This window comes from Quercus lobata, chromosome 9 (assembly GCF_001633185.2).
Source record: "Quercus lobata isolate SW786 chromosome 9, ValleyOak3.0 Primary Assembly, whole genome shotgun sequence".
NCBI classification, from domain to species: domain Eukaryota; kingdom Viridiplantae; phylum Streptophyta; class Magnoliopsida; order Fagales; family Fagaceae; genus Quercus; species Quercus lobata.
In genome coordinates, this window is record NC_044912.1 from 4,069,354 (window position 1) to 4,083,550 (window position 14,197).

Genomic DNA, 14,197 nt, shown 5'->3' on the forward strand with positions numbered 1-14,197 from the left:
ATGGCATCCTGCAGTAGAGGCTCCACTGAAGCTATTGACTGACCACCTACCTTGAGTGAGTTTATTATAAGTTCTGTTCAATGTAGTAGTTATAACTACTTATAACTACTTCATTTTCTTAGCAATAAATGTAGTAGGTATAACTTATCTATAGGGGTTAGTAGATCCACCACAATTCTTTGCACATGAAACTTCAAAAGATGGCAACTGATAGTGGGGTCCTAATTAAATTCAAAAGTTGCTATATGAAAGAAAAACCAGAAGGCATTCCCAATTAAAACTGTTCTGCCAATGGATAAATTATCATTTTTTATGTACATAACCTTATGTTTGGATGGGGAATTGATGAGAACATAGAATAGGAGTAGGAAAAAGTGATCAGAATATAGTCCCCCAGCTTTTCAATAAGAAATACAATGTGTTGTACACTTGTACTATAAAAACAACAGTGCGTTTTTATTTTTTAAATTCAATTGTTACTAAAAAGTGGTGTATGGAGATTTCAAATTCTGGTTATCCTAAATAAGATTAGACAATGCAATTTTTTTTTTTTGGTAAGAAACAAACGCGCACACACAATTGAGTTTCAAAATTCTTAACAAAACAATAATGTCTTATTATGTTAAAAAAAAAAAAAATAAAAAAAAAAATAAACCTAATCAGTAGGGCTAAAGAAAAGTGGTCTGTCATATTGAGAAACAAATAGGCAATAGATGTCAATAAATCTTAGAGCAAATTACATTTTAAACCCTATATCTCAGAGGTGGTTCAAATTAAACTCTAAAAATTAGAAATTATAACAAACTAAACCTTAAAGTTTGGTTAGTTTTGTTAGAGACCCAAATTTATTGTAGGCCCATGTAATTATTGAACTAGCAAACTAGCCTTTGGATTAGTATAGGGTGAACCAACGATTTTTTACTATATAAACTCTATATTGAATTCATTATAATACGAATAAGTCATATGGTAAAAAATAAAAATGTAGCTATAATGGGTTTTATAATATATTTACCTTCAATCTTTAAAATATAAATTCAAATAATTTTTACATTGGTTCATTAATATTTTCTCTCCCATTTTGTTTTTTTTTTTTTTTTTTTTTTTTTTTACTTAAAAAATTCTTTTTATGGGAATATTATCATGGAAATAAGAAAAAAAAGTTATTAAATTCTAAAACTGAAAGTTTTCAGTCTTAATTTTCAAAAAAAAACAAAAAAACAAAAAAACAAAAAAACAAAGCTACCAAGTCTTAATTTAAACTCAAATAAATCAAAAGGAAATTAGTATTGACTTTTCAAATGATAAAGGACTAGTTAGAAAAATTATAAAATTGTGTTATTAAGCTTTTAAAGTGGGACATTTCATAATAGAATTTGTTTTTTCCTTTTTTTTTTTTTTGGAAAATTTCATAATAGAATATCAGTTAGTAATCTCTCTCAAAAAAAAAAAAAAAAAAAATCAATTAGTAATCAAAATAGATAAGAATGGAATAATCATTTGTAACAATTATTTATTTTTAAGATCCTATAAAAAAAAAACAATTATTCTTCTGATGATCGCAAATCACGGGTTCCTTTTTAAATCATCAACAGCTTTGCAAATGATATCACCAACAACAGCATAGAAAAAGACAAAAAAGTGACATGCACAATTGAACAATTATCAAATCAAATTAACAACCACTATAGTTTGTCGTCCAACATTGTATAGTGGAATTTTTTTACCATTCTATCATCATTATGGTAAAAAAAATCACAAAGGAGACAAGGATCGAGAAAAATCAAGTTTTCATGGTCCTCTCTTGGGATAAGAACTCAACCATTCCATTTGTAATGCACCCCATGTTCATGCTGAAACTTTCAAGAAATTTGCCTAAATCAACTTGCACAACTCCTTCGTTTGTCTATCCTGGATTTAGTCATAGATCATATTAAATTTTACAAATTTTACCATTCTATCATCACAAAATAAGCTAAGTATCAATGGGCCAAAACCAATGTTCACAGATGGCTATAAAAAGCCCAATAGCAAAAAGTCTAGAAAAGGAGGAAAGATAAATGGGTCAAAGTAAAACTGAATGGTTTGAACCAAATTCACATCCATTAGACAAGATAGGATGCACATAAGCACATGTATGGTATAGATAAAGCTATATGCCAAAGCTAGGTCTCTTGTCTAAAAGATACCAAGAGAATTGCATAATAGTGCATATAAACTCAAATATAGGTACACTTCTAATCAACATGGAACTCCAAGAATTGGACACACCACAGGGGCTAACATGTGAAAATAACCAGATCTCCATTCTCCATTTTTGCACCATCAATTTTGAGTTACACAAGCAATTTCCACTTACTAATTGACAAGCCGTTTGGTTTAAATAAACATTTACAATTACAGTAATTTTGAAAAAATACATTCTCATGTTTTATTGTAAATAGCTTAAGGGGAATCTAAGTACTAAAGTGCACCTAGATTCTCCCAAAACCTGAATACACCAAAAACCAATTTGGTGACTTGACCTAAGCAATCATAATTAACTCACATTTTTGGGGGAACTTATAGATTAGTATTTTTTTAGGAACTTATATAGATTTAAAGGTATACTTATGGTTACATATGCATGCATTAAAGTTCCAAAATATCATATTCATGAAAAACAACAAGTCCAAATGTACAAAAAATTTTGCAATTGTCAAAGTAATTAGATAAGTAAATAAAAATAGGACCCATGTAAGAATCAATAAAAACCTGACAAGTCTACTATTTTGAAAATTGTTGTACCTGTAATATTAAATCATTAAACTTCATCAATTAGATACCCCTAACCAAACATGAAGCTTAAAGACTATAACTATTCCCTTTTATTTAAAGGTTACACTAAACAGGAATGGGCTTTAACCTAACATAGAATGCAAGCAATAATAACCCACCTAGCCAAACACAAACCTTATCACCTATACAAACAATACTGCACCTCTCTCTCTCTCTGTGTAAACTCCGATTGAACAAAAATGGCAATTGGGAAGAAGAAGTTGATGTCATCGGCGCCATGGAGGGGCGAAGAGGAAGCCACTGAAGAGTTCCAAGACGCGAAGCTCAAAGTCACAAAGCAGCAGCCTGGAGCCGAGTCAGTGATGCACGTGCCTCGCAAGAAGAAAGACAAGTCCAAACGCCACGACCATGACGATTACGGTGATGATTCCCTCGTCGAGATTGACCCCCAGCTTCGCTACAGCTTTCAACGTAACTACCAGGTTTCTATCTTCTTGATTTTCATTTTTGTTTCTTGGTTTTTTTTTTCTTTACCCAGTTGAGAGAATTCTTGATTTCTTGGTTTAAATTTTGTTTCTTTGGTTTCCCAATTCTTATTTTCCTGGCCACTTGCTTTAAATTGTGTTTCTTTGGTTACCCAGTTGAGAAAATTCTGGATTACTTGGTTTAATTTGTGTATCTTTGCTTAACCAATTCTTTGTTTCCTGATTACTTGCTATTGGTTGTTTAAAGTTCATGTCTTTGTCATTAGTAGTGTACCCTTTTGCATTGTTGGGGGATTCCTGGTTGTTCTCAATTGTGTGCTTTAATAGATTTGAGTTATGTGTTATATGAGAGATTTTTAATTTGTTTAAGGATGAATGGGGAATGTGAGCTCCTACCAGTTGGCCAATGTGTTGCAACTCTATGATATCTCTGGGTTAAACTACTCAAAACCTCAGTATTACTATAATACGCCAAATTAGAAATACAACTGGGGATAACCCATTGTAGTAGTGGTTGATAACTTCTACCCAGCAGGGAAAACTGAAAGCAGAAGGAAAGAAAGAAGAAATTTATTCTTGTAGTGGATGAGAACTTTTACCCAATATAGGGTTTCAAGTTGATAGAACATGGCAGGTCATTTTGTTTCAAACAATTAGAGTAATAGTTAAATGATTAAGCTCACTATTTTCTAGCAGTTTAAACTTTTGTGACATCTGATAGTTTATTATAGTATCAAATTAGGTGGTCTTGAGTTAACCCTATCTTTGTTCTACCCTCTCGATTAAAAAAAATTCACAATCAAATCTGTTGGGCTCTACTTATTAAAGGGGAGTATTGACCCACTTGTGAGAGAAAGTGTTGTAATAATGGTTAGATGATTAAATCTACTATTTCTTAATTGTTTAAGCTTTTGTTATAAGTGGTAAGGCAATTAACATGAGGTTGAAGCTTCTTATTATTGTTGAAGCTTCTTATTATTGAAGCTTCATATAGTTGATTCTTAATATGGTTGAAGCCTCAGTTTTGTGAAGTGAGGTTACATATTTGTGCCTTCTATGATGTAGATCACTGAAATTGATTGAGGGCTTTTTTTTTGTGTGTGTGTGTGTGTGTGTGTGTGAATGCCATCAATATCCACATTGTTATTATGGGCAAGGGCATGTCTGTAGGATGTATATCAATTAATTGATATAGTCTTTATTGTCATGTTCTGTTTTTCTGTTGCTTGAGACTTTTATAGCCTATCCATCACTCACTGCTTGGAATTATTCAGTTTACATCTATGTTTGTTTGGCTCTCAATAATATCTTTACTCCTCTTTTCTTCTTCCATCTGCTAACTTTGTATAATTTTGCATCTAAATCCGTTCATAATTGAGTTTGTGATATGATACTTCTTTTGAGTTTTGTGTATGCAGTTTCTTCAACGAGTATTTAGCATTGACACCATTGTGAAACCTCTTCCACCTGCCATGGCCTACAATGTTTCCCGCAACTTGAACTTCTTCACTCGCATTTTCACGCAGTTTTTTGGTGAGTATTGATTACTTTGTGCCATTTATGGGTAGCAGAGAAGATGGTATATATTAGAAATTCTATAGAACAAGATAACGATGTCACTCTTAATTACTTTTGAGGGTCCTTTGTCCTAGTCTTCTTCTGCAGCTTCTGTTTTTGCTCCTTCTGGCTCTTTTATTTTTCATTTTCTAGTAATCTATTTGTTTCACTGAACCTAGAGTTATGCAATTTCTGGAGCATAATGAGTATGCTTGTGGAGCGTCTGAACCTTTTTTCAATGCATATGCTATCAAGTCTATAACTTTACTGGAAGTTACAATGGGCTTGGCTCCTACATCTTTTAGAAGGGCTAAGAAATATAAATTCAGGGAATACAACTGGTTTAGAGAGATTTTCAATGTCCAATCAAGTATTTTAACTTGCAAAACTTTTAAACTCAGAATTGGTAAAGACATTTCACATGAGTCTATATTTTGGTTTGATCTTTTCAAACAATAGCTAACTTGGTCTCATGATTGCACCCAAGTTCTTTGAAAGTGAAAATATATATATATATATATATATTGTTTCATGTGATCAAACCTTTGACATGTTCCCCTTCCATTAATGCATTGATGATTGTTATAGAATAGCTGATTTTTCGATTTGTAATGTAGTTTATGTGATTTGTTGTATTGCAGATCCAAAAGGTATAGCAAATGCCCAAAAATCGTTAGGGATAGGACAGGAAGAGAAAGCTCGTCGCGTTCGTTGAAAAGAGATTAATAAAAAAGGAAAAGGAAGGGAAGGGGGGGGGGGTAGGATTTAGAAGGCAGTTGAAGGCTTATTGTTGATTTTAGATGTAACTGTTTAAAATTAATCTATAATATCTGAAGATTGAAAATGTAATCTAAAAATTCAGTGGAACCCCCTCATAAAAATTTTTGACTTTGCAAATGGAATTGCATCATGAGCTATATGAGAGTTTCAATAAGTTAACTGGTGATATTTATTGAAAAAAAAGAACGAGTACTAATGAGATTTCTTAAAATGTTTTGCCTAACCTTGGATGAAACCAAATGCTCATGTTTTTGCAGCATGGCAGAAATTAACCCTTTTTTTTGCTTGAAAAGACTAGGTGATTTTGCTTAGATCCTTTTAAATTGGAAATCAATTAAGCAAATTTCAACCTTCCATTAACAAACAAAATGTATGTCATTGTAAACTTCATTTATCTTCTTATCATTACCCTCTAGCCAATTTGAGCCAAGTTTTTATGTTAAAAAATTATTTTAATGTGACCCAAAAGACACATGAAATATTTTGCATTATCGTGGGGAAAAATAAAAACAATCGAAGTATATAACAACCTTTACATAAGGAAGAGAAATTTCAATTTCTGTATTTGATAGAAGTTTGACAGAACAATCCATTTGTAGGGCACCAAAAAAAATAAAGCATGCTACTCAATCAGAACCATTAGATAGTTAATTCAATTGCTCTTATTTGAATCTAAAAGGAGAGATGAATATGATTTTCACGCAAAGACATGAATCTCTTATATGATGTCTTACAATGTTAATGATTGCATGTAGTTGCAACTAGCTTTAGTCCAGAAAAGGTGTTAATTTAACTTCTTTCTTTTTGTCTTCTCTTTTCTTTTTGGGTATGGTTTATAATACAAAATAATGTCTGAAGCGTTGGCTGGTAGTAGAGTCCAAAAATGTTCAAAAGACTTTGAAGCAACAGCAAGACCCCAACATCTGTAGCAACTCTCTTATGCACAAAATATACAACCACTAATGTTCTCCTACTTCTATGCACTTGTGGCCTTCAATGAGCACAGCAAGTTGCCAAGGAAACCTTCTTCTCAAAAGGAGTTCCTCCACTCTTAGAAATGATGGAAACAAGTCTACAAAAACCAAGCTGTATAGCCTTAGTTAATGCTTTCCGAACAGGGGCATCTAGCTGCATGCCATTTGGTTGCATATGGAAGAACTGCAACAGCCTGCCAGCACTTGATTTGGCTACAAAGCCAAAACCACCCCGTTCACACTATCTCTGCTAGCGTCCCTAAATTGTCAGCAACACCTACAACCCTCCACAACTTGATACACCTGCCTTGGTACTTTCCTGCAGTTACTTTGATCTGCTTGTTGTGCATTAGAGACTTGTGCAGACCTGCAAAACAAAGCATTAGCACTTCTTTAGAAGCAATTTTGCACCGTTAAACATCAATCTAGAGAACATAATATATTCCTGTTTTTGAAAATTTGGATCCTCCATCCACTGAGCCAACCACCGCTTCAAAGAGCAAGGAGAAATGAACTCAGTTCTAAGGCTCAAATCTATCCAAACAATACCTTCCAAGCAAGATTGCAGTTCAAGAATAAATGAACCGAATTTTCCTCTTCCTCACACAATTACTATCACTCACAATGTTTCATTTCACTATTCTGTTTCAAACAATAAGTCCTCATGCCAAACTCCCACATAACAATTATTAACTTCAAAGGAAGCTTCAATTCTCACAGATGTCTCCATCTAAGAGCTATGACCCTCCAATGAGAATCCATTACCTGAATTCCCCCACTTTCAACAGTAGCTTAATTTTGATATCAACACGTGTTACATTGAGGCGATATATGTTTATTAGTAGCTCCTCACCTTGAGAGAGGGGTGGCTAAAATTTGAGCAACCACTACACTACTTCAGGAGAGTATAGCTCCCTAATCAGGTCCTGTGTTCCAAGTCAAAGTGTAAATTTTTGTGTTGACCTTGCATTGACCCATTTTTCAGAAAGATTAACTAATGGGGCAAAACTATTTTCAAACATGTGAGAGAGTAAGACACATGCATGAGTAGATTCTAATGAATCAAAATCTTTTGCTGGTGTTGGTGGTGATGGGATGAATATGCTTTATCATGCTTTTATGAAAACCTTTTTTTTTTTTTTTTTCATTTTTTGGGATTAGTAATGTAGTGCAAATTTGATGACAATTACTCCTACACATTTTGTGTAATTTCCTAGTGCCCAGCTATATAAAGTCCTACTCGTTTTACTTTTTTGAAAAGCTATAAACTTATTTTTATTTGTATGGCTTTCTTTCTATCTATTCACAATCAAGGTTCCATCATGATGTATCACGCATAAATGCTTTAGTAGAATCTGAAAACTTTATGACTAATACATCCACTAATTAATTTAGTATTAGCAGTGTAAAGTAGCTGAAGAAAGTGTTCAAGCAGGTCATATTACTTTAGTTTTCTTTAATCATACATTTGAAACTGATAGGTTGACTTAGTTAAAAACTGAAAATGAAGATAGTAAAGTATTTTGGGGGAAAAAAAAAAAGTAAGAGCTAGGAGCAAGCAAAGTTTGTAATCGACATCAAAATCATTGATATTAGAGCTGCTTTGACATCAACTGAAGAATCTTTACCCTTTCAAACTAACAACTATGTCTCTTTAAAATGAATAATGGGATCACTCTACAAATAACGTCATTGTTCTTTAAAAAACTGAACATGCCAATTAATGAAAGGGTGTCCAATAAATCTAGTAATAGTAACTTAATCTATTTCATGCCTTCTCATGATGGACTTCATTGGTTCCATTTCTTTTCATTGAATAGTTTGTTGATTTTTCATATTTTAGAGCAAAACATTTACATTTATATGAGGTAAAAGTAAAAATGTCACCAGATAAGATTATACATAACAACATTGTTTGTTAATTTTTGATCTCTTTGAGTGATGTTGCTATTAATCTTTGCCCTTTTGTACATAGTTCAGACCTTTCACTATGACAAAATGTACGATGAAGATGCTGAGAGAAATGTGAGCTTATTTTTTATCTGCTTTAAATGCAAGCCTGCAAGGCAATGCTTCTTCCTTAGCTAGATTCGTTTATAATCTAGTAATTTTCTACTTTGCTATAGATATCTCTTGAGTTGCAACTTGCAACTATACGAACATTTTTCTCCTGTAAATGTTTGATAAATTACTAATTAAGTAATTATTATGTTTTTGGGTGAATATGTAATTAACCATGGAATAAGAGCACGAAATCCTTAGTTCAATCCTGTCTCTACTCTATCTTTAATTTAAAATGTTAAAAACCCCACAAGTTAGGCCCTACTTTTTAGGAAGGGATTTAAGCTTGCATGTGAGGGGAAGTGTTAAATTATGGTTAAATGATTAGATTCACAATTTTTTAACAGTTTAAACTTTTGGGAGAAACGGTAATTTACTAATGCTATCCAAATTTGACTAGCCATGTTGATTGACATTCCAAGCCAACTCTCAGGCTCATTAGCATTACCTGTTGGTATAAAATTTGGGGGGGTAGAAAATACCATTTGAGCTACCCAGCTCATTGGCAATTTTGACTATCTATTAACATGTGGAGAATATCAACTAAACATGAACAATTTTTGCTGAAAGTAACTCTAAAGTCCTACTATTGAAACAAATTGGCTATATATTATCCAGACTGCTAAAGTTAACTCTCTTTTAATAGAGTTACAAGCCCAAAAAATGTTCATAAAAGAGTTACAAGCAAAATTAACCAGGAATCTAACCTCATTAGTGACTCCTGTACACAGCAAATGTACACCACTGGCATTCTCCAACTTCCTTGCACTTGTGTTCTTCAATCAACGCACCAAGTTGCCAAGGAACCTTCTTCTTTTCCACAGGTCCTCCAATCTTCCACTAACCAGAACAAGCCTGGAAAATATGCTTCTCAAACAGTAAGCTTTCACTTTTTTGCATACGGCATTACTGGAACAGGGTGAAAAATTATCTGCCAGCCCATGATTTAGCTACATAGGCAAAACAACCCCATTTGCATCTGCTCTGCCAGTGCCCCTCAACTGTCAGCAACACTTGCCATCCCTCCACAACTGGACACACTCCCCTTGGAACTCTCCAGTAGTTACTCTAATCAACATGTTGTGCATCATAGGCTTGTGCATACCTACAAAACAAAGCCTTACTGAGCATTAACACATGATAAGTACACTTTTTTGCACCCTCAAACATCACTGTGTTGAGGTTATACAGCCCAAGCAAGACTTGCTTCAGGAATGAACAATCGAAATTGTCTTCCTCACTGCATAAGACACTTGGTTTCACTCACTATGGTGTGTTGTATGAGGCCATAGCAGCTTATCAGTAACTCCACAGCTTGAGATAGCTAAAATTTGAGCAGCTACTTCTGGAGAGTACAGCTCTCTAATCAGGTCCTGTTTTCAAGCCAAAGTGTAAAGATAAGTTTAAATACCTATTAATACTAGTAGCTTATTTTGACTTGATTGAGGGATTACTAAAGTAAGGTTTTTATAACCTAGCAAAATAATATTTTTTTATTATTGAAAAAGATTGACACACACATACATGACTAAACTTAAATTCTAGACAAAACACATCAAAATAAAACTGTAGGATTTTTCCACTACAAAATACAATACATCAGGCTAAAAAGACAAAACCAAGCAGAAAAATATGAAAACTTATATTCTGGATGTAACGCATCAAAACAACGATAACAATTAGAGCAGGGCTTACCAATCAAAGCAGGATAGCTTCTCTATTTTTCAACCTTTTCTGCACAGTTGCTTGCCTGATTGAATATGCACCAGAGAATTAGGTTAGTAATTTATGGCTAAGTTTGTTGTAGGCTCAGGTTTAACTTCCGTTATCCTTTGATTCTAATTCTAGTTGAGTCACTTTGATAGGGTAGCCAAGCTAAGTTACCTATGGAGATCAAGTCTTCTGGTTTGTTTTATCCTGTGAAATAAGCATGAACAGTTTTGCCCTGCTCATGATCTGATATAGGTAAGTAAAAATTTCAGTCAATAATTTCATTTAGAGTTAAAGGTATAAAAGTTAGAAAACTTCAAGAACATCAAGAGGAAATAGCACAAAATTTATTTGGTAAAAACTTAAACAATTAAAGAGCAGTACTAGGTATAAAAAGAGTTTTAAACAATTACTATTAAAAAGTAACGGGGCATTTACATGTGGTAGTACCTGTCTACTAAATTATATATATAAGAAAGCACAATAGAAAAAAGATATGTCATAGGGCACCTATTAAACTCCTAAATCTCTGAAGTAAAAGAGGAAGGAGAAGAAAGAATGAACAAAAGAAATATCTAAATAAGAAATCAAAGGAAGAAAGATATGACACTTTAAAAATGAAATTCAAATATTATAAAGGTCTCACCAATTCTTCTTCACAAGCATTACATGGGAAGATGAAGTCTTTGATGATTTCCCAACATTGAATAAAGGCATCAGATGGCTAAGGTCATTTAGTAATAGATCCAAACGCGCTTCTCTTGTGGTAAATCACAGATCTGACAAGACAGGTCTAACAATTGAGTAATATGCAGTCATTCACAACATTTTTTTGGTGACACATAAAATTGGACTAAATGCTTTTAACTTTGAAGATTGTCTCCTGTGAGAGCTTCTCAATTAGTTGGTGATGGCAAATCTATTAATATATAGGTACAAGCTTAGGTTCCCAATGCTGATAGTTTAAGCAGTTCACCAAGAATATTACTGCTGCTGATGCAGACCTTTCACTGTTGATCAATGAACTGATCAATTGTCAACAACATGACAATATTTGGATATATCAAGAACATGGTAATGACTTGGTCATTGAAGAAATTTTGCATATCAAAATTAAATCCCCATTAAGGTAAGTTATGGTCAAGCTCCTCATGGTTGAAAATTTTGAACTGTCACTAACCATGATTTGATTCTAAAGATTGTTGCATTATGAGAATTGCAATAACAATGTCCTCAAACATGCTAATACAAGTCATTTTAGTAACTTTATGATTGTTGTCGTACTTTTAAATAATAAAAATTCAGAGAAAAGCAAAGCAAAAAATAAAAAGAAATGAATAGAAAAATCAGTTATTCACTTATTCTCTTAATCAGAAAAAGAGCATCTGCTTTGGTTTCAAGTTAGTAAACAACCCTAAAAAACTTTCAACAAGGGAGGAAGCTAGACACAACCTCTAGGAAGACTAATTATTCCGATACGATCAATTGTCAATAATGTTGATATTTGGATGTATCAAGAACTTGTTTTAATGATTTGTTCTTTACAGATATTTTAAATATCCAAATTAATTCCTCATAAAAGTTATTATCAAGTTCCTCATTGCTAAAGATTTTAAATTTTATAACTACATTTGATTGTAAAGTTTGTACATTTTAGATTTGGAATCCTGACTATCTTAGCTAAATAGCAAGTGGAGTGGGGAAAAGTTATATAACTGTTGTCATACTTTAAATTGATAAGAATTTTCGGAGCAAATCAAAAATAAAAGGAACAAGAACTAGAACAGAAAACGCAGCTGTTCTCTTAAACAGAAAAAAGAAAAAAGAAAAAAAAAAAAGAAGCATTTTCTTTGGTTGAAGGTTAGTACACAACTTTAGAGAACTTTCAACTAGGGAGGAAGCTAGATGCTACCCCTAGCTATACTAATCATTCTGACTGCAATCTATGCATGACTTCACATATATAATATGTAATGAGATAAAAAATAATTTTGATTGTAATGTTTGCAGTGGCATGCATATATTGTTTTTGCACCTTGAAAAATTTCAAAACAATGACAAGAGAAATTAAAAAGCATACAACGGACTGCACTTATCTTTTTGTCTCTTGGCCATGTGACAGATTCACCTCATGAAATAGTCCAATGATCCAACATCAAGGGGGCAACCAGCACAAACAAGTAACACAATCACTAAACCAAGATGACCCTAATCATTGTTTATTTCATAAGACTCTGTTTTTTATATGTGTATCAAATCAGCTAGGAGTATTGCTTTGTGTTTTTTGATTAAACAAACTAGAAGGGAGTTTGAATAAGTGCTAATAATTAACTAAGGTACAGCTAGCAAGAAACTTTTTTGAAGGTAAAATTAACCCAAAAGAGTACAAGTATATGCCAAAGGAAAGGGAAAGCAATAATGCATCAACCAACAAAACTCAAATTAAGAAGGATGGTGACTTACAGGCGATAGAGAGAAAAGCGTTGATCAACCTTCTGGGTCACTTCACAAAATTCCTTCCAGTGAAAAAATCTCAGGTCACTAATCACTCACTTGACTCCTCACAAGCAGCTATGGACATGCATATTCTCTATTTTTAAAAAAGAAATTAAATCCCCGCTATTTCCATCCCCTACCCTTGCAGCTCTCCTCCAACAGGATTGGTTGCAGTTGAACCCTCTCTAAAGGTCTAGATTTGCTTTTCTTGTTGTTGTTGAGGCTTTTCTTTGTTTTTTGAACTGTTAGTTACCCTGCACATTGAAATCAAACAAACTTTTAAAAAACATGGCCACATTAGTGGCAGAGAAAGGCTCTTTCTTCACGGTTGCCTTGTTCCTATAAGTCCAAATATACCATAAGATAGAGACAAAAGACAACGAGAAATACTTTAAGTTCTCTAAATTGCCCTGATTTCTCTTCATCCATGCCTGAATCAAGTAAGGCTGAATGAAATTAGTTCTAATGGACAGATCAGACCAAACTAGATTTCTCTAGATGACAAGGGAAAAAAATAAGGTCTAAGGTTTCTGCATCTTTGACACACAGGAAAAAAGTCCTCACAAGTCTTCTCAATTCTGCCCTCACAAGAAGAAAATTCAATAAAATCCTCCAAAAAATGACAATAATTTTAGAAGGTGATTGTAACCTACAAAATGGCTCCAATGCTCAAGGTCTTCACTTATGGTTGTGCTAGTGAGATCAAAAAAGGACCTGCTGGCATGGTTTCTACGATTTCTGCTAAGCAACAGCCAGTATCCTTTTCAACCAAATAAGCACCAGATTTAAAATGAGACCTTATGAGCTTGTTAGTAACACAAACATGAATTTGTAAAATTCTCTCAGAATCATTTTGGCTATAGAGTTTTCAAATGTATCCAGAATTCCACCCGGGCTAAAAGTATCTTTGAGTAGCACATCTGCCACGACATTTATAGAAACTAAACAGTTTCATAAGACACCCCTTTATTGACATGCAAAAAAATTGGAACCGTATGTATATACTAGGATGTCTATAAAGGTATATTATCAATTTACTATGAGATGTAATAAATCAGGCTAAAATGGCAAAACAATGAAGAAAATGTGACAAAACTTAAATTGTAGGTGTAATGCATCAAAACGACAATAACAAGTAAAGTGGGGTTTACAAAACTAAGCATACTACCTTCTCCCATTTTCAATCTTGTTAAATACTTGCTTGCCTGCTTGGGTCTAATTACTATAAAGATGAACATGTGAAATGGGCATGGGTGGTTGACCTTGGTCATGATCTGAAAAAACCTGGAAAATTTCAAGAATATCAAGAGCCAAAGAACAATAATCATAAGTCAAACACTTCCATAATTAAAGAGC

The 14,197-nt window shown here is 33.3% G+C and overlaps 2 protein-coding genes across 13 annotated transcripts in view; one reads left to right on the forward strand and one right to left on the reverse strand.

The window, feature by feature from the left end:
• The first annotated feature begins 2,906 nt into the window (after nt 1-2,906).
• Nucleotides 2,907-5,546, forward strand: LOC115959139. The gene is made up of 3 exons (XM_031077444.1): nt 2,907-3,260; nt 4,682-4,796; nt 5,462-5,546. The coding sequence occupies exons 1-3, from the start codon at nt 3,018-3,020 to the stop codon at nt 5,533-5,535; spliced, it is 432 nt and encodes a 143-aa protein (XP_030933304.1). The 5' UTR covers nt 2,907-3,017; the 3' UTR covers nt 5,536-5,546.
• A 693-nt stretch (nt 5,547-6,239) lies between these two features.
• LOC115960126 (TMV resistance protein N-like) overlaps nt 6,240-14,197 on the reverse strand; it is a 55,364-nt gene continuing 47,406 nt past the window's right edge. For 5 of the 12 annotated variants that reach the window (XR_004085093.1, XR_004085084.1, XR_004085086.1 and 2 more), the window contains 8 exons: nt 14,010-14,125; nt 12,809-13,095; nt 10,992-11,124; nt 10,520-10,591; nt 10,331-10,385; nt 9,903-10,008; nt 9,343-9,740; nt 6,245-6,941 (listed from right to left, as the gene is read on the reverse strand). The gene's annotated coding sequence lies outside the window, so the exon portion shown is untranslated. The other 7 variants (XR_004085094.1, XR_004085088.1, XR_004085087.1 and 4 more) reach the window with 7 other exon arrangements.